This window comes from Montipora foliosa, chromosome 5 (assembly GCF_036669935.1).
Source record: "Montipora foliosa isolate CH-2021 chromosome 5, ASM3666993v2, whole genome shotgun sequence".
Lineage (NCBI taxonomy): Eukaryota > Metazoa > Cnidaria > Anthozoa > Scleractinia > Acroporidae > Montipora > Montipora foliosa.
The window spans coordinates 459,571-482,070 of NC_090873.1; the positions used below are offsets into that span (position 1 = coordinate 459,571).

The following is a 22,500-nucleotide window of genomic DNA, read 5'->3' on the forward strand; positions in this document are numbered from 1 at the left end:
TGACTGCGTGATTATGAGGATGGAAAGTGAGGGTGAATGGAATTCTGTCATTCTTATCTTTTTGTGACGTTTGTAGTGATGACTGTCGATCAAATTGTTGGGCGCGATGATGGCCCGCTTTGACCACAGAGACAGGATAGCCACGTTTTTCGAAGAACTGGCACATCTCCTCTGATTTCCTCTGATATCGCTACGTTTCTTCACTGTTTCGGAAAATATTTGTCATCCGTAGCTTGTAAAATGGAGAAGAGGAGGCAAGTAACTTGGCCCAGTTTTTGTTCTAGGGAGGATCGCAATGTAAATAATTAATATTTATATGTTGTAAATAATTTAATTTGGGTATTTATTTCTTTTTGCCCCTTTTCTATTTCGTCGCTGACTGTTTTAGTATCCTGTATAGTCTCACGACTTTTAGGATTGTTAAATATGTATGTGTGTATGTATCGATACTCCACTGTGTGTCGATCACATCACTAAAACGGTAGCTCTGAATCTGTTCTAATTATTTTTTTAAAACTTTGCTGATAGTTCTATGTCAGATTGCTTTTTGCATCTTATTACTATTCAATAAAAAAATGGGGTCAAGTAAAGACGAAATATATATGGGTTATTGACCAAGCGTGATGTCAAGATGGCTGGATATTGGCCAAGTTCTTTTTTGGCGTGTTTATGCACCGACGAGACGAAGTCGAGGTCCATAAACACGCAAAAAAGGAACGAGGCCAATATCTAGCCATCTTAACCGAACAAGCTCGGTCAATAAAGGATTTATTATATGAGATAAAACGCCAAAAAAGGATCTTTGATCTTGCGGGACCAAGCGAGAAATCCCGAGCGGGCAAGATAGCTCCATCTTGCCCGCTCGGGTAGCCAATCACAGCGCGGGATTTGGTTCATATCATCTTGCCCGCTCAAGAAAAAATTACAGCTGTTTCGAGTGTCCAAAGGAAGCATAAAAGCGTACGCGACAATGCCGAAAGGCACATCTCACGTCCCCCGCCAGGAGTCTAAATAAATGACTCAAAAATTACAAAGTCAGCAAAAGCGAAAATCTAATTCTGCTTAAACAATCGCCAGCGAATATGATTTTGAATGTTTTAGCGATGTGAAGGGTGTGACTCGGGACGGCTTTCTGCATTCCTCTGAGTACCTCTTGGTACCTATCTGAGTCCACTAACGTCTTGACTTCATCCTTCAGACTCCTTGAGTAACCACCAAAAGCGTCAATAACGATGTTGAACTTTTGAATCTTGTACCCTGGGTGCTGTCTCTTGAGTCCTAGTCGCAAAGGCGCATACTTTAAGGTCTTCTCCTCATCTTTCTGCTTTCTGTTATCCATCCAGGGACAGCTCATCTCTATCAGCATCACCTTCTTGTTTTCCCTGTCTACGAACCTAGTGTCAACTCTGTTGGCTCTTACTTGCAGGTGCTCCGCGAAAACAGGCACATTCCAATCCGCCGTCACCTTGCCGTCTTGATACACCGGTTTGGGCTGGACTGGTGAATACCAGGGTGGGATGGCGTCCGCCAGCTGGTAGCCCTTAAGCATCTCAAAGAATAGAATTTTGAGTGCTGCGTTGTGCCTAGTCAGTTACAAGGTTTGCACCAGTGCACTGCAGCCTGATACCACTGGTGCGACACTCTCTTGTGCCTTTCGACATAGCCTGCATTTCTCATCACCGCCTGTGTGTGTCTTGGTCTTCCTCGAGGCGTATAGCTTAGTTGGCAGAAGTTGCTGATATAACTCTTGTAGTTCCGCCACTGTCTTAATTGGAGCTGTTTTCCAACCTGACAGCCAATCAAAAAATTCCTCGTCCACATCTTCATCTCTCCATCTCTCCGCTATTAATTTCTCTTGCCATCCCTCACTTTCAATCTCTGCACAGCCTCTGCTCTGGTTTACTTTCTTACTCCACCCACTGAACTTCTTTCTGTCAATTACGTTCCCAGTTTCCGTAACCCCCACTGGCTGTGGGTACTGCAACTCTAATCGTAATCCCAGCTGTTTTTGCGTAACTTTCTGCATCCTTTATCAGCGATCTGCTCCCTGTACGAGCCGCCTTCTCCTCCGGGACTGTCTCACCAGGTGCATAGTTGGATCGTTTCTTGGAATGCAAGTTCATAGCTGCCTTTATCTTGATGGTCTTGTACTCCCTCTCGATGGACTTAAGGCCCCGCCCTCCTAACTTCCTAGGTAGGTACAGTAGATCTGTGGAGCTCAAAGGGTGTTTAGCTCCATTAACAACCATGACCTTACGAGTCTCTCTGTCTAACCTCTGCAAATCCGCAATAGTCCACACCTGGGTTCACATGAAGTATAAAGCCGGAAGGGCGAACTGATTGGTCGCCAACACTTTGTTGTAGTCTGATAACGGACTCGACCATATCACTGATAGTCTATCCATGTACACCTTCTCTGCATTCTGAAGAACCCGGTTGTCTTCATGACTAACATTCTCCAGTACTCCCAGGAATTTATATTGTTATCCTTTTTTCAAACTTTCGATCACATCATCTTCCCTGATAATCAACCCGTCCGACGTCTCGAGTTTGCCCCGCTTCACGTGAGCCACTGCGCACTTTCGCTCGTTCCACGCTAGCCCGATATCTTCCATCGCCATTCTCGCATCACTCATCACAACTTGAAGCTTGCCTTGTGAAGTTGCGTATATCTTTAGATATACAAGAGATCCGTGACCTTTTGGCTAATAGGTCTCGAGAGTCGATAGCCTTCAGAAGCTCGCAACTTCCACGCTAGGGGATTTATACTCATCGTGAACAGCCTCGGACACAGGGCATAGCCCTGGGGAAGACCCTTTGTTAAACTTATACGCTCAGACGTCTCCATCCCTTTCACAGTTCTCACGGCAATCTTTGTGTTCCACTTGGCGCTTAACCTCGTAATCACCTCGCCTATCCACCTGGGAAAACGATGAAGAGAAAACAACTTTTGCAACCAACGGTGATCCACGGAGTCATACGCTTATTATCATCATCATCATCATCATCATCATCATCATCATCATCATCATCATCATCATCATCATCATCATTATTGTTATTATTGTTATTATTATTATTATTATGACAGTTTGAAACTTTTGAATGTCAATACCTTAAAGCTACCTGGGGCGTTAATCGTAACCCAGGAGCTCCTTAAAAACACCATGTTCAAGTCCTATTTACAAATATCTTTCTAAAAGTATTATCCACTTAAATCTATTAAACTAAGGGAAAATATAAAATAAGTGATTGCTAAAATTTAAAAAAATAATAATAATAATAAAAAAAAAATAATAATAATAATAATACATTTTTTTTTACAATAATATCCTTTGCTGAAATGAAATTCGTGTTATATTGCTCGTAAAGTTTATGTGATTACTTTAAAAGTGCGGGCAATATTAAGAGAGCTTGATAAGACCGATTTCTGCATCTTTATCAGGACTCCTTTAGTTCTCACTCTTGACCCGAGTAAATTCCTCATTCCCTCCTCCATGTCTGTGGACCATCCACCTAGCACGTCAATAATGATGTTGTATTGTTGCACATCGTACCCAGGGTACTGTCGCTTTATCTCCCATCTTAGGGGGGCATACTTGGCTGTCTTCTCCTCTTCCTTACTTGTTCGGTTATCAATCCATGGACAGCTCATCTCTAGTGCTATCACCTTCTCCTGTTGGTGGTCGATAAAACGGGCATCGATTCTGTTTGCTCTCACCTCGGTGTGTTCAGCATACAGCGGGACATCCCAGTAGGCTTGAAACTGGTCGTTTTCATATACCGGTTTGGGTTTTACTTGGGAGAACCATGGTGGGACTTTGTCAATAAGGTTTGCGTCCTTCAGGATCTCGAAGAACAGGATCTTCAAGGCGTTATTGTGCCTTTCCAAGTACTTGTTCTGGGCCAAGGTGGGACATCCAGCTAGAATATGCTGAACTGTTTCTGCTGATCTACTGCATAGCCTACATGCCATTTCAGTAGCTGGTTGGGCTCGCACCTTGTGACTGTAATATATTCGTGTTGGCAATAGTTGCTCGTAGAGCTCGATCACTCCTGCAACGGTGTTAGACGGACACAACGTCCAGTCCTTAAGCCAAGCAAAGCAGCCTGCTTTACTCAGACTTACATCCTCCCACCTACTTGTGTGTAGCTTTCCTTGCCACCTCTCTTCCCTCACAGCCTGTGTATTCTGCTTTTCTACAGTTTCCTTCAAGGCAACTTTGATCTTCTTGTCTGTGATTGTTACTCCCCCCTGGGTGATGCAGGGTGACGGGTGCTCAAGGTCCAGGCCAAGACCGAGCTCTGCTGCATACTTCATGCTATCCTTTAAAAATGAATGGTGTCCCACCTCACCTGCTCTTTCTTCAAACTTTCTCACAACTGCAATGGTCGGGTCCAGATTCTTGTAGACTTTCAGAGCAGCCTTTATCTTGACGAGTTTGTATTCTTGCTCGACTGATTTCAGCCCGCGCCCCCCTTTTTCCCTCGGGAGGTACAGTAATGCTGTCGAGCCTAGGGGGTGTTTATTATTATTATTATTATTATTATTATTATTATTGTTCTTATTATATATAAACGAATATCAGAAATAACTAAATTGAAAGCACCTTAGCTACTGCTAAACGCTCGCTAAGACCATGCTTAATTATACCTATGCCAAGTGGATTCGCATCTCCATCCAGCATGGATATCTAACAAATCACCAACTATCATTTCCTACAAATGAATGAAGGGGGTAGTTTCTAAAGAAACTGTGGTGCTGCGTCGGTGGGGAAGTAGTTATCAACGGAGTTGATAATGTTAATTGGCCACCGTACAGAGTGGCCACCGTACATTACATTATCAACTCCGTTGATAAAACCAAATTTTTATTTTCCTACAAGCCACATTGGACGCCTCACCAGACTTCATACTGTGCTTGGCGTACTTAGAAACTTCCCTAACAAATGGCTTAATACGCTTCCTAAACTCCTCCCTTAAAGAGGAAAAAGAAACGCCCAAACTAGAATGAAAATGCTCCTTGGACTTGGCTTTACAATTCTACGAACCAATGGGAACGCAGAGGAAGACTTCGGCAAAAGCTTAATCAACCGCTCGGTGACAGCCACAGGACAAGTAACCTTGCCAGATCTAGCGAGAAAAGCAGTGTGGCCTTCCCTATGCTGATCGTTTTCGTGCTCAGGCACGTAAACTGACTTATGATCACAAAAAAAAAGAGACATCACTAAGTGCTATCTTCCTAATCTCGTCAATGCGAAAAAGGCCAGCAAAAACAACTAAAAGGACGAACAAAAAACGAAGATCGGAAAGCGAAAAGCTAGAGCCAAAATGCGCAGCAATCGCCTGTACAGTGTTACCGACAGTGGCTCCTTAACCTGAACTGGGCGCGCAAGCCTTCTTTTGGCATCTTCTATATAAAGCAAACTTTACTCGGAAGAATGGCGAACAAGACAAGCCTCGATACCAGCCATTGCGTAGCCCCACTTAATAGCATAAACGGGAGATTCTATAGAAGATATGCTGGTGTTATTCTCAGACGAACGTTCAGCTAATTCAGAAATAAGCAATGCTCTATGCAAAGGTTTTCCTGATATAACGAAAACACCAACCTTCGACAAAGCCCACTAGTGCCAACGCAACCAGCCAGATTTGTACTTCAGCAACGTGGAAGGAAGCTTAGCATCCAATTGCAGATCAATGAGGCCTGGAATCACATCACTCAACAAAGAATCGGTCAATGATTCCGCTTCAAGACAAATCCCGGAACTCAGGACATCTGAAAGAAAAGAAGAAATATCGCGAAAATCAAACAACTACTGCGCCAATCACCAAAAATACCGATGCGGGCACAAACCACGACGAGACCACACAAACTCGATGCACGCCAAATAATGCTCAAGCTATGCCAATTCAGGCTCAAAATGTGCCAAATCAGGCTCAAAACGTGCCTATTCAGACTCAAAATATGCCAAATCAAGCTCGAAACACCATCCGTAACACCACCAACAACCCACCCAAAATCCACTCGCAAAGCCAACATTCTGAATTTTGGGCAAACGCGAAAAACGGACGGGTTGGACTTATAGATAAGCATCTGACCTCGGCCTTCCAAAATGAGGTCATGTATGGCGGAAAGCCCAAAAACCTCCCTGACGAGTGACTTAAACCGTGAAGGTCCATCACATAAGTCCCACGACCGGAACAAGCCGTGACAACTCGAACGGCGTTCACGACGAAACCCACCGCAAACCCAGTTACTCTCTCCACTCCAATCCCGGACGAAGGCATCAACACCGGGGCAACAGTGAGAAAAAAACTTGGAGTTGAAACGCGGAAGCTGAGCGTTATAATAGGAGGCAAAACGGTCGATCGCGTGGGGACCCCATTTGGCTTCAGGCAGTCGAAACACGGAGGGATTGACCCGCCAATCATCCTTGTCAACTAAACGGCTTAAGAGATCGGCCCTCTCGCTGGGCGACCAGGGAATCCACTACCCTTCCAAGGCAATACCATGGGAAAAACAAAGGATACTCGGAGCCACCGACTGAAGATGGACCTTAGAGCTACCAATAGAAACTATCCTGGCGGCACTCAGATGGTCGGTAAAAATTTTTACCTTCTTGAGCTCAAGTGCTCAACAAAAGAGAGCAAAACAAAGTAAATAGCTTACAGTTCACGAAAAGAAGAAGTTGGACCCAAATCGTCGATCGTGAACATACCGCTGGTCACAGTGCCGTAGAGGGAGGCGCAAAAGCCTCCGAAAGCTGCGTCGCTCGAGTCGGAAAAAATAACAGTGGACGAATCAGGGGGAGGCGGAATGGAGTAACCATTAAAAAATTCAATGCTTTTAAACCAAAACTTCAATTCGTCTAGAAGAGCGGGAGAGAAGCGAGCCGACCCTTTGCATTTTTTCAAAGAGCATAATTTAAAAAAGCGGTGGCATAATTTGGAAAAAAGAGCGTAATGTTAGCATAATTTGGCCAAAAAAAACCACAATGCTACTAGCATAATATGCCACTTTTACTAGCATAATCTATAAATACCTAGGTCCATCCTCTGTGGTATATCATGGATGGGAGGGTAAATGTTCGGGGATATTAGCTACACCAAGTTAGCGATAATTATTATTATTGGATATTTATCATTTTCTGGACGTGATCCACTCTAGAAACGTCTCTTACATTGACCTCGATTTTGTTAACCATTTCGCCTCTGAGGGGTTCCTCGTTGACGATAAATATGGTCTGGCGTAATTTTTTTGCGATGGAGGAAGACCGGAAGTTTAATTATCAAACTTTTGGGCTCTTTTAATGTTCGGGAAGTAGTAGCTCGCGGAGATTCATGGGGTGGTTGTCCGCCATGTTTTTTTTTTCAAGTGGAAAAGTGGAAAGGAATCTCTAATTTCCATCAAGTGTGCCGATATTAGTGGCAGGGTTCACTCTTTAATATGTAAACACACCAAAGCGCTAAGATTTAGTGTTGGGGGTTCCTGATTCGTGTGAAAAATGAAGAAGTTCTTTTCTTCGAGTGGAAGTGGCGACCACCAAAGCAGTTTTGTGGGAAAGACATTCGTTGTTGGAGGGTGCCAGTGCGTGGTGGAGGAAGTTATTGCTGAAGGTAAAGGGGTTTTTCCGTTTAGATTTCACTTCTTTGTTGCTTACGTTTAGTTTTTGAGTTGAGGTAGCGTCGATCGTTTGAAAATTCGTGGTAGCCAGATAAGTTATTAGCTTGCTGAACTTAACATATTAAGCATTCAGAAAACTTTATAATGGACAATAAATGATGACTTCGATCATCCCAAATTAAGGTTCTGTGTTTATAAAAAGTTAAGATATTACTAAAGTCAACATATTAGTGGGTGATTGCATAATTAGAAAGACAACAATAAAAAAATTGGTACATTGCAGAATGATTTGTACTGATTATGATGATAAGTTGTATAATCAAGTTGCTGTTTAATGCAGACTGCAGATTTGTTGTTCTATTAAAGCTTACACACATTTGCCTTTAATATGTTGAATGAAGTAGCTAACAACTATTCATTGAAGTGGAGGTTGCTAGTGGTGTGTAACATAATATCCACCGATGAAATGGTATTTGAAATGAATTATATATGAACTGCGGATATATTTCATATACCATTTCATCATTGATTTATTCCTCATGGGACCATTAGAACCCACAAATGACCAGGTCCCAACGTTAGTGGCTTCATAGCTCAGGTGGTTAGAGCGTCGCACCAGAATTGCGAGGTCACGGGTTCAAACCCCGTTGAAGTCCTGAATTTTTCAGGCTTCTCTAAATAATTACAAAAATTGCGCTCATAACTGCGAAGATCATAGCTTCACTTGATAATATCCACCACTAGCCACTGACACTGAGGTGAATAGTTGGTTTTGCATATACTAAAAAAGTGAGATAATATAGCACAAAAAGATGATTTATACTCATCTATTCCTGCAAACGATTGCAATATTTTCGGCGCAAATCCTATGTGAATTGCTCAGAGGTGAATAGCAAACGATATTTGGAGTTTGAGTAGCCAATCAGAGTGTGCCTTCAACATTATCCACTGTTTTAGCATATACTAAAAATTATTCCCAGCACAAATTTTGGACATATATATACAAATGTACATAACTAACTGCATATATAACTTTCTGTCAATTTCTCCTCAACTTGGACTGTGAATCCATTTGTGATCCTCTAGGGGGTGATACGTTGTTGGCTCAAGGGATCTACTGAACTGACTACATATATATATTGAGGCAAACAAATCAAATGCATTTACATGTACAATATAGTTGAAGGGCCACCATTGCAAGAGTTCCTTGATGAATCATGGACAGAGAAATCATGAAGGATTTTTTTCCACCCTAGTCGTGGAGCGCAAATAACCTTGTTCCAATTAAGCTCCCACAGGGCTCCTATTTTTCAGGGAATGGGAAAGTGACTTGACATTAATGAAATGCTAAATCAAAGGTTAATCTACCTCCTATTGCAAACACTTATTATGATTTGCCAAAGGTGAGGTGAATTCTTGTTTTAGTATAATTACACAGGTGATCACAGTGTATTTGAGAAATATGCCTTTTCCTTAAAACAATTAATTTCTTTGTCTGTCACCTTGACAAGACGGCTTGCAACTATTTTTGGTGATTATCGTGTAATAATCATCTCAACAGCAACCAATCAGTGCAGAGAATTTTCAGTAATCACCTATGTAATTATACTAATGTTTGTCATTCAATGTGGATTCAGGTCCTGTAATGCAGTATTCAAAACTTTCATGGAATGGGCTTTAAGTAAGTCTTCGTTTTTCCATTTTGAAAAGAATTTGAACACAGCGTTGAAGATCATGTTGGCTACCTAGAAAGGAAAACTTGAATTCCGTGGTGTCATTTTCCTGATACCGTTAGTTACTTCAATGGTTGACTGAAATATTTTGAAAATTATGCAAACATTTCCATTCAAAAAACAGCTGACCAATCAGCATCGATCCCTGTTGTAGTTGCAACATGAGCCACAGAGATTCTGTAGATATATGTTTGTAACAGCGTTTTACCCATACGTCTGGGTAAACTGTGGTTCTGCATATCCCCACATTTTTTTGATTAATAATATTATTTTATCCCACAGGTGGATTTTCACTGGTGTTTTTGGTCAGGGTACCCAGTGGAAAACGACATGCACTCAAGAGAATCTCAGTTAACAATGTGCATGATCTAGAAATCTGCAAGCAAGAAATTGAGATAATGGTTTGTGACTGCTTTTCGCTAACTCTTAAACTTTAGTCCCTTAAGTTTACTCAAGTGATCTGATCATTGCAAAAGGTGCTCATGTACTTGTTTGCATGACATGACTTTATTGCATTTTGGAGAGACTGGAAAAATGACAAAGTGGATACATACACGTAATGTGGTAACTGAATTCATGACCTAAACTCGAGGATATCTTTTCTATAGAAACTTTTATCAGGCCACAAGAATACCATCAAATACCTTGGTTGCACCATCAATCAGACCAGCCCTGGTATTTACGAGGTTCTCATACTCATGGAATATTGTAGAGGTATGTTGGAACAATGTGCTTCCTTTCTGCACTTTGTCTGGAAGATTGTCATTGCTGTACCTGCCAACTACTCAGTAATTGATCATTTTCCATTGACTTCTCATGACCTCTGAAGATTCCTGATGATTGCCAAAGGTTACCAAAACAGTTGTTGCGTACTCTAAAATAATGTTTTTATTTTTTCATGTCTTTGCATATAATTTTATGAATATAAAGTCTGCAATTATTATTATGATTCAGAAGTCATGAGAAAGTCAATAATAACTTACAGTACTTGAGTACGATTGGTGCTTTCAAGCAGCTGTCTTTTTTGCCCATTTGAAGTGTGTGAGTCAGCATGTATAATTTTAGTATGGTTTGATGTTATATTTGTTTCACATTTCAAACTAACATAGTTCCTTTGTTTAAGATTATGATATGAATTATAATTATTAGACTTAATGCACATGTGCGCCGTAAAAGATAGATAGATACTTTAGATAGATACTTTTATTATAAACACCTTGCAGCCATAGGCTGAATTACGGAATATATACAACTTTGTCTTAAAGAAAGAAGAAAAATTATCTACGTATTATAGACATGGCTAAAAATAAAACTGTTCTTCAAACGCTCGCTTTTGCATTTGGGGAGGGTAAAATCTCTTTTGCGTCTCAGTGCATATTTACAACTCTTCCTTTGGGGGAGGAGGCTGTGGAGTCTATGAATGGGGTCACAGACTATCTCGTCGAACAGATCGGTTGAAATCTTTTCTCTCCTCTCATGAAGTTTCGGAAGGCCAGCTGTTACTAGTGCTACACTATATGACAGGTCAGGATAGGTGATTCTGAGTGCCCTCCTTTGGATCCGTTCCAAATCTTCGCTGATGTAGTTTGGTAGGGAACGATGGAATACAGGACTTGCATATTCCAGGGCGGGCCTAAGGCATGTCACGTAGAATAGCACAAGTTCACTTGGTGCAACTCGAGATCTCTTAAGTTGTTTCAAAAAGTAGAGATGAGACGAACATTTTCTACTTAGTTCAGAGGTTTGCATGTTCCACTTTAAATCGTGGCTAATGATCATGCCTAGCAATTTGGCACTGGTGACTTATTCAAGAAGTTTGCCATTTAGGACTACGGGTTCAAAATCGTGGTTGTTGTTTAAGAATCCAATTTGTAGTTCGTTGCACTTGCCCTCATTCGCTTGGAACCCATCGATACTCGCTTGTCTTGAAAGGTCATCCACAGGTTCTTGGAGTTTGCTCTCACTGCCCTTTGTAACTATTTTGGAACAAGATGTGTCGTCCATGTATTTCCACATGTCAGCTGGGGTGTCCAGATCATTAATCATGACAAGAAATAACCAGGAGCCTAATTTTGTTCCCTGGGGGATGCCGGATGGCACAGAGCGCCATTCAGAGTGACAATCTAGGGCAAGTTTAACTCTTCTCAGCAGACACACAAATTGGGAGTAAATGAGGGGGCAGGGAATGTACTGGCAAGGTGTGGATAACACTACCTGTATGGATCACTGGATGAGGGGCCTTGGCGCCTAGCCGAGGGTATGCCTCATGCCTGTATTGCAAGATGGGCTTAGTTGCTGGCATAATGTCCTGGCATAATGTTATGCCAATATGAGGTAGATAGATAGATAGATAGTTTTATTAAAATTACCCTTGCAGCCCGAGGGCTGAATTACGATAATTTTTACAAATGTACAACGTTAATTAATTGTAACTATAAATTATAAAATGATAAATTAAGAAAGTTATTTGATAAGAATTTAACAATACTAAAGCTATTATTATGTGAACACTAAATTACAATTAAGATACAGCTAAAATTTTTCAAAAACATATCATTTAATATATATGAGTTGCAAAAGGGCATGTTATCGGCAATGGCTTACAATAAAACTGTCTCTGAAACGATTGGTTTTAAAACGCGGGACTTGGAACTTGCGATTTTTCCGTGTACGCAAAGTGCCAGAGTAAGATGGCGGAAGGAGTGAATGAAGCTTGTGATTATTGTTATTACATATGTCTTGAAACATTGAGTTACCAATCGCCTCTCTCCTGGCATACAAGGTAGGTATGCTAAAAACTTCTAAAGCTTGTCGATAAGATAACTCGTTATTGCTTATTATGCGTAGTGCTCGCTTCTGCAGGCGCTCTAACTGATCGGAGAGATATTGCGGTAGAGCGGTATGAAAGGCTGAACATGCATACTCTGCGACTGGCCATATGCAAGTGGTGTAGAAGCTCAAAAGGTCATTAGTTGGCACTTTCGCACGCTTTAATTGCCTAAGAAAGTAGAGACGCGTTGCGACTTTCTTACATATCATTTCTACGTGCACATTCCACTTCAAATCATTCGATATCATAACACCTAGTAATTTAGCAGATGGAACAATCTCAATGTTCGTATTATTGATAGTAATAGGCTCTAAAATACTCTCTGACTTTGTGAATGATATTCTAAGTTCCTTGCACTTCGATTCATTCAACTGGAAACCATCAGCTCGTGACTTTGTAACAAATTCGTCAACGCGCGACTGCATCGAGCTGGTTCCGTTCTTTTCCACACACTCAGCGAGGGTAGTATCATCTACATACTTCCAGATGTTCGTATTTGCCACACTCAGGTCATTGATCATAATCAGAAATAACCAGGGACCGAGTTTAGTCCCCTGAGGAACACCTGCTGGTACAGAACGCCATTCAGATACACAATCACAACTCAGTTTCACCCTTTGCCTTCTATTCGTTAGGAAATCCAAGATCCAGCACATGATCGACTCCGGAATATCATACGAGGAGAGCTTTGGGGCTAGGACTTGGTGATCAATTAAGTCAAAGGCTTTGCGAAAGTCAAATAGTACCGCTCTCGTAGTAGCCCCATTTCCGTCAGTCGATTCCAACCAAGAGTGCAACATACTAATAAGCGCATGCGTAGTAGAAGATTTAGGTACAGCCCCAAATTGTTGGGGGTCAATCCGCTCCAGCACAGCAGGTTTAACGTAAGTGTCAACTACATAATCTTCAGACAACTTTGACAAAATGGGGGTTAGTGAGATAGGGCGTAAGTGCTTATTTACATCGCGGACGGGCTTTTGCTTTGGCACGGGGACCACATCTGCGTGCTTCCATGACGATGGCAGGCGTCTTTCACGGTACGAGTAGTTCAAGATGTCAGATACCGGTCCGGCTAAAATATCTGCATTTTCCTTTAACAACCATCCAGGGATGTTGTCTGGGCCGTTAGCTTTGCACGGGTTCAACTTTGATAATTTCTTGCGGACTGACTCGACCGACACAACAAGGGGGTTTTCGGAGTAGTTACTGAAAGTAGTGCACGGAAAAGCGGCAGGGAGCGATGTGTAACAGTGCATTGGCGATAAGAAAGCCTCATTGATGATGTTAGCTAGGCCGATGATGGCTGTGGCTGTAGGTAAAAACACTATAGGTTTAGAATTTTATAGTAAAATATTCCAACCAAGTGTCACAGTGCATTACTGTTTGGTAGAAAACTCAAATTTCAATGCAAGACCGTAGTGTTCATACGGGCTCCAGGGAGAGTTGTTAAAAGGAGGAGCACGAGGCCATTGATTAAAGAACTAAAAATATTGCTTCTTTGGGGGTCCTAGTTTAAGTTTAAGAAGCGCTAGACTTACATTGACCCAGAACGTGATATGCCAGTCATGGATGCCTGCAGCTCAGGCAGTGGTGGTGGCACCAATCCTGAAGCTATGAGAGACAATGAGGGGCTGTCAATGTCAGAGAGGTTTAGGAGGGACCTTGAGTGGTTGGTGAGCAAAGTCCAAGTGAGATATAACCCACAGTAGAGTCTGAGGACTGACTGACCAGGTTCTTGGGTTGCAGTTTGAAGCATATAATCTTGCAGAGCAGTGACCGAACACACGTCTGAGGTTGACGTTTCATTGGTGAGCCTGGCTGTCTCCCAGAAAGGATCAGTTTTAGACTTCTTGATTACAAGAGCACACATCAGAAGACTGAAAGGGTTTGGATAGAGTCTATGGAGAACCGATGAGGAAATAGGGGAGCAAGCCTTCTTTACAGTGCCATAGGAAATTTTGATCCCCTTCATAGTTTGTAAAGGAAAGGCATCAATTGCTGAAAGGTCCATGGGGCAGTCAAACTCTACGTGAAGGTGGTTGAATGCTGCCAGAAAAAACTTTAAAGGCACGTGAGAGACGGGCTGGATAGGTGAGTAATGAAATGGATCACGGTGGACGCATAGGCATGTAGAAGGGGTAGGAAAGAATAGGTGAAAAATAGTATGCCATCTATCACTGTTCTTCTTTGGGACAAGACTGAGCGGTGAATTGGGAAGGAGGACTTATCTTGCCCAGTAGATTTCATTAGAAACCTGGTCTCCCCAGTTAAGGTCTTGGTAAAGGAAAATGACATGTCCGCAGAAAAATGAAATTGTCGCACAGCCATTTTTTTGTTTAAGGTCAAACTATATTCACTGTATCATATTGAAGCTAATAGATTGAATTATTTGAGTTTAAGAATACCATACGTTGTAGCCAGGCATGATAGTAAAAAGAATTAAAAAAATTGTTGTCACTGACTGAAAAACTTTTTATGAACGTTTCAGTTAAAATACTACATGTGTAACCTTCTTCAGCATAAAATGAGTGCTTAAAAGAGCTGTGGAAACTGCACTTGGGATTATCAAGGGCCTTTTAACAGGGCCAATAGTAGAGTGCTTTCTTTTACCAGTTATTCTGCCAACAGTCTTTAGGGTTTAGCCTCAGTGAACTTCTCCCTCCAATACTGTGCTTCAGCAGAATATAGCAAGGTAGTTATCCTGTTTCGAGCTTGTTTGTACTCTTGCCAATTATTCAGGGTTGCTAGTGTTCAGTTACAGAGCTTCAAGAGTTTAAAATTAATTTGTAAGAATTTTTTTCAGGAAAATTTACTTCACAGCTCACTGATTCAAGATTTGCAAAAACCAAAAAAATTGAGCGAGACGCCATATTAATTTTACCTTTACCGAGACCTTAAGGGCAAGGTTTGTGGCTGCTTTCATACGGAAGTCAATGTCACAAGAAGGCCACATGAAAGTGTTGAAGTTACTTTATAATATATAATATAATAGTGATAATATATAATATATTATATATATAATATATAATAATATAGTATATAACATTTAGCTCTTATTAACTGAGCAGGAGGTCTTTAATGGAAAGAATTGAAAAGGATAGTACAATACGCTGAAAAAGCCGACAGCCATTTGTGGATAGAATTGATGTGGGTTTTCTTTTTACTGGGGGAGTAGGGGACAATAAATTGTTTACCATCAAGAGAAATGGTTACCAGTACCCCTTGTCTGAAAGGCATAAGTTCTCTGGCAGCAGGGTGTCAAACCTAACGCGCTCATCCTTAATATGGCCTGTTAAAACTTGATTGGGACATGTGCTGATAATAGAGACAGTACTTGAGAGAGGGTAGGAAGTATATGGTTGCTGGTGCTGGGTTGGTTGAGAAGGCTGGCGACGACCTTGGGATCGGTAAACTGGTCTAAATGCCATGGTGTTTGTCGAGGTTGCACAGATTGAAGTAGCAGCTCTTGCAGTAGTTTGTTGTAGTTTTTCATCCATGATGTTGGAAATAGGTATGGCTAACATGGTTGGGATGTGCCTGCACGTAGAACATGCCTTGCTAGATGGCCATCTTGGTTAACTAGGATTTACCTGTTGTTGACCACCTGTCTCAAACAGTGCATCGTTGGGTACGGTGATGGTTTCTGTTGATTGACTGGGGTGAAACATCCTCAGTAGGAGCACTTGAATTGGAGGGGTTCACGGTGGAGTGTGAGAATTTCCCTGCCAGTTCGGATGGATGGTAATCTGCTTTGTGCCTTGTTCCAGTTCCAGTTCTGTTGTTTCAAAACAATAATAAAATTGTTGTTTTTAAACAACAGAAGGCATAATACCGTACCCTGTTTGTGAGGCCAGAAAATTGTTAACAAACAAAAACTTGAGCTTTCTGAGAAAGTCAAGCTGAGAAGGGTCACATGGCAAGATTGATTGAAAGAGCCAAATAGGGTAATGGCTCCACCTGGTATTTGCTTATCGGCATTAACTTCTATTTTATTCTAAAATGTTGAAAAGAAAAATCAGAATTGAACTAGTTTGAAATTATACATTCCCACAGTCCCCATGAGCAAAGTCAACAGCTGACTATGTTTGGCTATATCAGCTGAACATGTTTCTTCTTTGTCCAGTCGCTTGATCAACATGCCTTCAGTGGCCAATAATTTTAATTTCTTTATGGGTCCAGTGAAGTCCTCACATCAGACAAATTGATCCGCTCTGAAAACCCTGAGCATTGCACTGACCAACCAGCTGTTTTCATGTTCATACTAAATTATTATATATCGAATTAGTCACAAACGCAAAGGATCTCAATAAGGAGAAATGCTGTACATAGCGTCTTCTCAGGCCTTCTGATATTACGCTATGGTGCGATTTCGCACAATCGACCTCAAATCGCATCCGATCGCGCAATTCACGAAAAATCACATAATTCACAAAAGACGCACAAAATTCATAAAATGAAACATAAATCAACACGTTTCTTTGAAATTCCTGCATAAATACACCATTTTTAAGATGATTTATCTTGGAAAAAGGCTTAAAAACCTTTGTCACCTTCAATTTCGTAAACATTCGAAGTTCAAGGCTTTAATGTTGGGGACATGGTACAAGTCTTCTCCTATTGGTGCAACACAAACACGGCTAAATACGAGATACAAAAACCCTCAACTTGGCGCGTAACATTGTTTCGTTGCAAGTTTGGGTTGATGTTTCCCGTTTTTCACCTTGCATGATCATCTTGTTGCGCAACAAAAACTTTTGTTGCGGGTTGAAGAAAGTTGTTGCGAAAAGTAGAGCACGGGTCTACTCTGAGCAACAAATTTTGGCTTTGTTGCTCGTTTTTCATCAAGCTCACAACTTGTCGCGCAGCAAATGTGCTCGTGTACTGGCAAATCAACCAATCAGCGCGCTGCATTTCTTTAACGCGCACAAATGTTTTTGTTGCGGGTCAAGTTGATCAAGGTGAAAAACGCGAAACATCGACCAAAACTTGCAACGAAACAATGTTGCGCGACAAGTTGAGGGTTTTTGTATCTCGTATTTCGCCGCCTACACACACCACTGAAATGATGACACAGTTGCCTTCTCTTAGAGAAGAGATTTGTGAAAAATAAGCGAAGTTGTAAGTTTTTCGCCAAAATGTAGTTTCTTTCGTTGAAAACTGATAAAAACTTACTAATGGATAAGTTTGTTGTGAAAACAACCACTTTTTCTTCGACGAAGAAGGAAGTTCCCACATTCCGCCCAATCTGACAGCTCACGATCGAGCAAGAAATTACCTGACAGGTACAGTCCACGTGGACGATGGACTGATGTTTTTCTTGTCGTGCAATATTAGGGCCGTTTATACAAGAGAAAATAAGTCACGGCTTACTCTGGCCACGGTGTACAAAATACGCAAAAGGAACTATTTATACGAATATATATTCCCAGGTCAATATAAGCCGCAGCTTGAAAGAGACATGAACGTAGATTTTGTACCATTTATACGGGGGGAACATTCGAGTCTTATGTAAGCCACGGCTTATTTTCTCTCATATAAATGGGGGTATGGCCCTATTGTGATTGACCATCTTCGGAAGTTCGTGGTTGACAAGCACCTTGATCATTCATTTGACATGTTAGCTGTGTCCTTTCAACTTTTAACGTGGTGCACCGGTAGTGCAGAAGACCTCATTTTTTATTTATTTATCCCAACTAATGTCAATCGAGATACATAATTACTGTTCCTTTGTGTTCAAAATGTCTTTGGGGCAGCAAAAAAGTGTTTTTCTTAACCTGAAACCTTATAAAACAAGCTTAAAATTGCTGAGAAAAAAATCGCATTATTTGCATTTTTTAATCGCACCCTATCAGAAGGCCTGTCTTCTCCCTGCTGAATAATTAAGCCAAGCTGAGCTCGCAATCGTAGATGGAAATCAACAGTAATATCAAAACAGAGATGAAAGTTGTGTAATATCTTTTCGTGATTGAGGGTCTTAATAGTACAAAACTCAATCTTCTAAATAAAAATATTATTGGATCACTTAAGTGTGACTGATATGGGTTTTATGGTACATGTAACTGCAAACCAGTTGATTAAGCTAAGCGTATACTCCAAGTTAAAAAACTGCCTTTATAACAGCTTTCTTGTTATCCTCTTCATATTGCTTTCTATGTGTTTCTGCTTGATTGCTGAATGCTGCACTACACGTACAGTAGTTCTCTTTGCATTTAAATTTTTTAGTAGCCCGATGGTGTCAACAAATTTTCTCTTGCCAGGAATACCTTCTTTTTTATTAAGTTTGTGATGTCAATTCTTTTTTTTTATTTTTAAAGAGGGCCATGTTGTCCAGTTGATGAATGAGCACATCAATTCAGGATTGAGTGAATCCTTAGTTTTGAAGGTTTTCACTGACACATGTGAAGCTGTTGCTAAACTGCACCATGCTGACCCTCCAGTCATTCATAGAGATCTCAAAGTGGAGAACATTTTAAGAAGTGATCGTGGAGATTTCGTGCTGTGTGATTACGGTAGTGCTACAAGAAGAATAGTTGATCCACAGGTACGTTTTAATCCAGTTACATTAATGTCATCATGACTATTTTACTCAAGGGGTAACTCTTTGTTACTAATACTGGTACACTGTATCTTATAGAATCGCATGAGTAAGAAAAAGCTCCCATTGTGATTGGTAGACAAAGGGAGGGTATTTACGTGTAGCTTGGAATTGCATGCCTGGCAAGTTGTATTGCACTTTCATGAGCCTGGAGCAAGTTTGTTTCATTTTGTTTCTGAAACTGAAAGCCATGCTAAAGACATTTTGTCCCATGCAAATGTCACAGAAATCGTTGCAAAACAACGAATTTACACATGATGAATGTCTTCCAAATTTTATTTGAATTTGACTTCTTAGCTGCTTTCTCTCCGAAGTACAAGAAATCATCAGCAACAACAAGAAATGAACAAAACATCAGAATAACCTGAGAAAGCCAAAGAAATTGAAGCTAAAGCTATAGATTCCTCAGGTCCTGGCCAGGGACATTGTGTTGTGTTCTTGAGCAAGACACTTTACTCTCACGATCCCTCTCTCCACCCAGGTGTAAAAATGGGTGCCGGCAAAATGCTGGGGGTAACCCTGCAATGGACTAGCTTCCCATCCAGGGAGTCCTGAGTAGTCGCTTCATGCTATGGAAACCGGAGATAAGTGCCGGCCTGATGGGCCTTCTGGCTCGTAAGCAGAGACTTTACCTTAAAGTTTACTTTTTTTACCCTACAAACTTATCAAAATGGTTTTCAAAGGTATTTTATTGAGCGGCCATGCCCATTCAGCACCGGATAACTTTGCCATAGAGAAATCCTCATGTACTGAGTTTGAAGAAGTTGCCACTGTTCTTTCCATGAAGAAAAAATATTTGAAGAAAGATGGTCTTGGAAACAAGCCAAATGCAGGTCAACCAGTCGAAGCAGAAATTGAGAAGATTTGCTCTTCAGGAGCAATTGGTTTACAAAATCCATGAGCACTGCTTCATCTTGTTTGGTGGAATAATATTACCCACCTGGGAATGGGAGGAATTAAAGAACAACATGCCCGCCAGCCCAGTGATTTACTGTTACGGAATGGTATATTGAATACAACGAATGCCAAACATAGAACCACCAGGGGTCCGAAGGAAGCGCAAAGAAATGGCCAAGAAAGTACAACAATAAAATGTGGACAATGGACAGAGCGGAGCGAGATCCTTACCATGCTTTTGTTGAGTACATTTGCCATCATTCTAAAGGTGACGATCCTAGTAACTTTTATGTTTCTCTCATACCAGTCCAATGACTGGTACAAGACAACTCTAGTTGGTAGAAATACGCCTGCGAAGGTGATGAAGAGTATTGCTTTAACTGCCACCCTTGGTGGTAAATTTACAATTTCCAGTTCCCACAAAACAGTAATTCAAATGCCACATGGTGACTTCGACTTTCTCTTGAAGTCTCTGAGGTGACTGGTCGTTGCAATCCAGAGTCATTCTCCAGCTACGGCCACAATCCTGAGGATAAACTGCAAAAGATGTCCCATAAGTTGGCTGGTTACAGTGCTGCCAACACTGCTGAAAATGACCATTCAATGCAAGTTTTGAGTGAGTTTGCTCTTGACATAAATCCTTCTGTTCAGCCACCAGGAGCATTTACATTTACGAAAGGAACCAGTCCCTCTGGTTTTATGGCAGGAGCAGTAAATGGTTTGCTTAGTGGAACAACTTTCAACAACTGTCCAGTAAATATTTTCCATCAATTTCCAGCCTAATGTCAATTGACTGTGGTAGGATCTCTCTGCAATGAAAGACGCGTTTTTAGTGACTTTTAAGCTTTAAATTTAAGAGTTCTTTTCTTTCTAATGAACCACAGACACAATATTCCATATTTAAATATTGTACATGAATTCTGAATGAAAAATAGTTTAAAGCACTTACTGGTTAATTTGTTGGAGATCTTGCTAGAAGTTTGTCCTTGCTTGGTTGCCATATTTTGCCGATTCTTATGAGAATCAAATGGGACCACTTGTAAATGTCTGTGATGTCTATGATTTCTAATTTTAGCATGATTCCTATTCGCTGTCTTTTAAAAGTTGACTCCAAAATGGCCTTTTTGCTTTTGGTGCGCTTGCTGAGGATGTGCTTGTTTTCTCTTAAGACTCATGTGATTCAAGGAAAATTCATTGCCTAACCGGTGGTAAATTTCACTCGAAAAATCAAATCACAAAGCGGTGAGTGTGATCTTGGTTTTTCAAGTGACATTTGCCTTGGAATTCACAAGTTAGGCAATTAAGTTTTCTACAGAATTTATCTATGTTACATGTACATCATTATATGCTGCCTTTCAAAGGCCAGGCACAAACCAGAAACTACCTAAGATCTCCTTTCTTACAGGGATTGCAATATTGGAGTGTTGTGACATTTCATCGCCTTGTGCATGTGTAGTATGTTGAAGACAGCCTGTACATGTGTATTTTATGTCATTTACAGTCATCAAGCCATCATGTTAATATTCCTCCGCAAGTTCTGTTCTTTTTCTTCACTTGTGTTTAGACGTAAAAGTGGTTAATGTCATAGTGTTCTCCTAATGCTAATCCATATAAGTAGTTATAATATTATACAATTTATGGTGATAACCCTCTCTTAAAAGTAACACAAGCACCGTTGTACTGTACTTTCACTCTTGTTGTATTAAAAGAACAATTTGTTTGTCAAAATTGAACAATCTGTGCATTTCATAAGTTTCCAATCCTGTACCCATGACTTTCCACTCGGCCAGCAGCACACGCTTCATCCCATTGGGTTAATGAGGTGTCAGGCAATGCATTCTAACAATTTTTGCCTTTCAGAAAGATGGAGTGACTAAGGTGGAAGAAGAAATACAAAAGTAAGTTGAAGTCATATTTTTACAAGGGAATTAAAAAATGTATACGCATGTACTCTTGAAATTGTCCACATTATGGAGGTTTAAAAGCTTACAAAAGAATTACCAAATTTCTTATTAGGTACACAACGCTATCTTACCGTGCACCAGAGATGATTGACTTATACAGCGACAAAGTAATTTCCACCAAAGCTGATATCTGGGTATGATCATTTCCTCTGACTTCTCTGGCAAAGGCTAATGTTTCACTTTGCAAACTATTTCAATAATAACTACATAATAATGTGTAGATTGCTGAATTTTTCTTGGTGAAAGGAGCGCTATAGTGGTCTCATATCAAATGCAGAAGTACAATGTAGGTAACCTACCTCTTCAGAAAGAAGAGGTCAGGTCAGTGCTATGAGATGTAATTTGATGGGTTGTTTTTAAGAGTTATGACCTGAACGTTCTGTATGTCTATGAATGTGTAACTAAAAAGGCTGCTTCCTGATGCAATGATGAGCGAGTTTACATGTATGTGTGTGATGGTGATCAACCTCCTGAAACTTACCATGCCTGTCTACCTTATCTGGTAGTAGAGAAAACCCAGTTTTTAAGCTTAAAAAAATGGAAGCAGACTTACACACAAGGTCAACTTGTACATAGGTACACTTTGAATACAGTAATTTACATAACAGGGATACAAAGTCAGTCCCTCTGGAATCACCTACACAAGCCCTGAATACATTTTTCAGGGCTGAAGGCATCTTTGCATACATTTTTTTTTTTTTGCCTTATTAGCACAAGGCTAATGTTTTCTAGGCAGTCAGCTGAGAATAAAGCATTGCATACAGAATGTGCATTGCAAAATGAGCCATGTTTGAAAACTACTTCCCGATATACCAGAATAATCTCTGAGCAATGATGCTTTGAAAATTCAAAAT

The 22,500-nt window shown here is 40.7% G+C and overlaps 1 protein-coding gene and 1 non-coding gene across 2 annotated transcripts in view; both read left to right on the forward strand.

Moving 5' to 3' along the window:
* Positions 1-7,341: 7,341 nt before the first annotated feature.
* The window catches only part of LOC138003281 (AP2-associated protein kinase 1-like), a 26,566-nt gene continuing 11,407 nt past the window's right edge, over positions 7,342-22,500 (forward strand). The window contains exons 1-6 of the mRNA XM_068849237.1: positions 7,342-7,620; positions 9,643-9,761; positions 9,969-10,074; positions 18,505-18,731; positions 21,543-21,580; positions 21,699-21,780. Coding sequence (XP_068705338.1) covers positions 7,509-7,620; positions 9,643-9,761; positions 9,969-10,074; positions 18,505-18,731; positions 21,543-21,580; positions 21,699-21,780 — 684 coding nt within the window. The 5' untranslated portion in view covers positions 7,342-7,508. The remainder of the gene's footprint in view (positions 7,621-9,642; positions 9,762-9,968; positions 10,075-18,504; positions 18,732-21,542; positions 21,581-21,698; positions 21,781-22,500) is intronic.
* On the forward strand, positions 8,211-8,283 carry Trnas-aga (transfer RNA serine (anticodon AGA)). The gene has a single exon. It is a non-coding gene; the product is annotated as a tRNA-Ser (tRNA).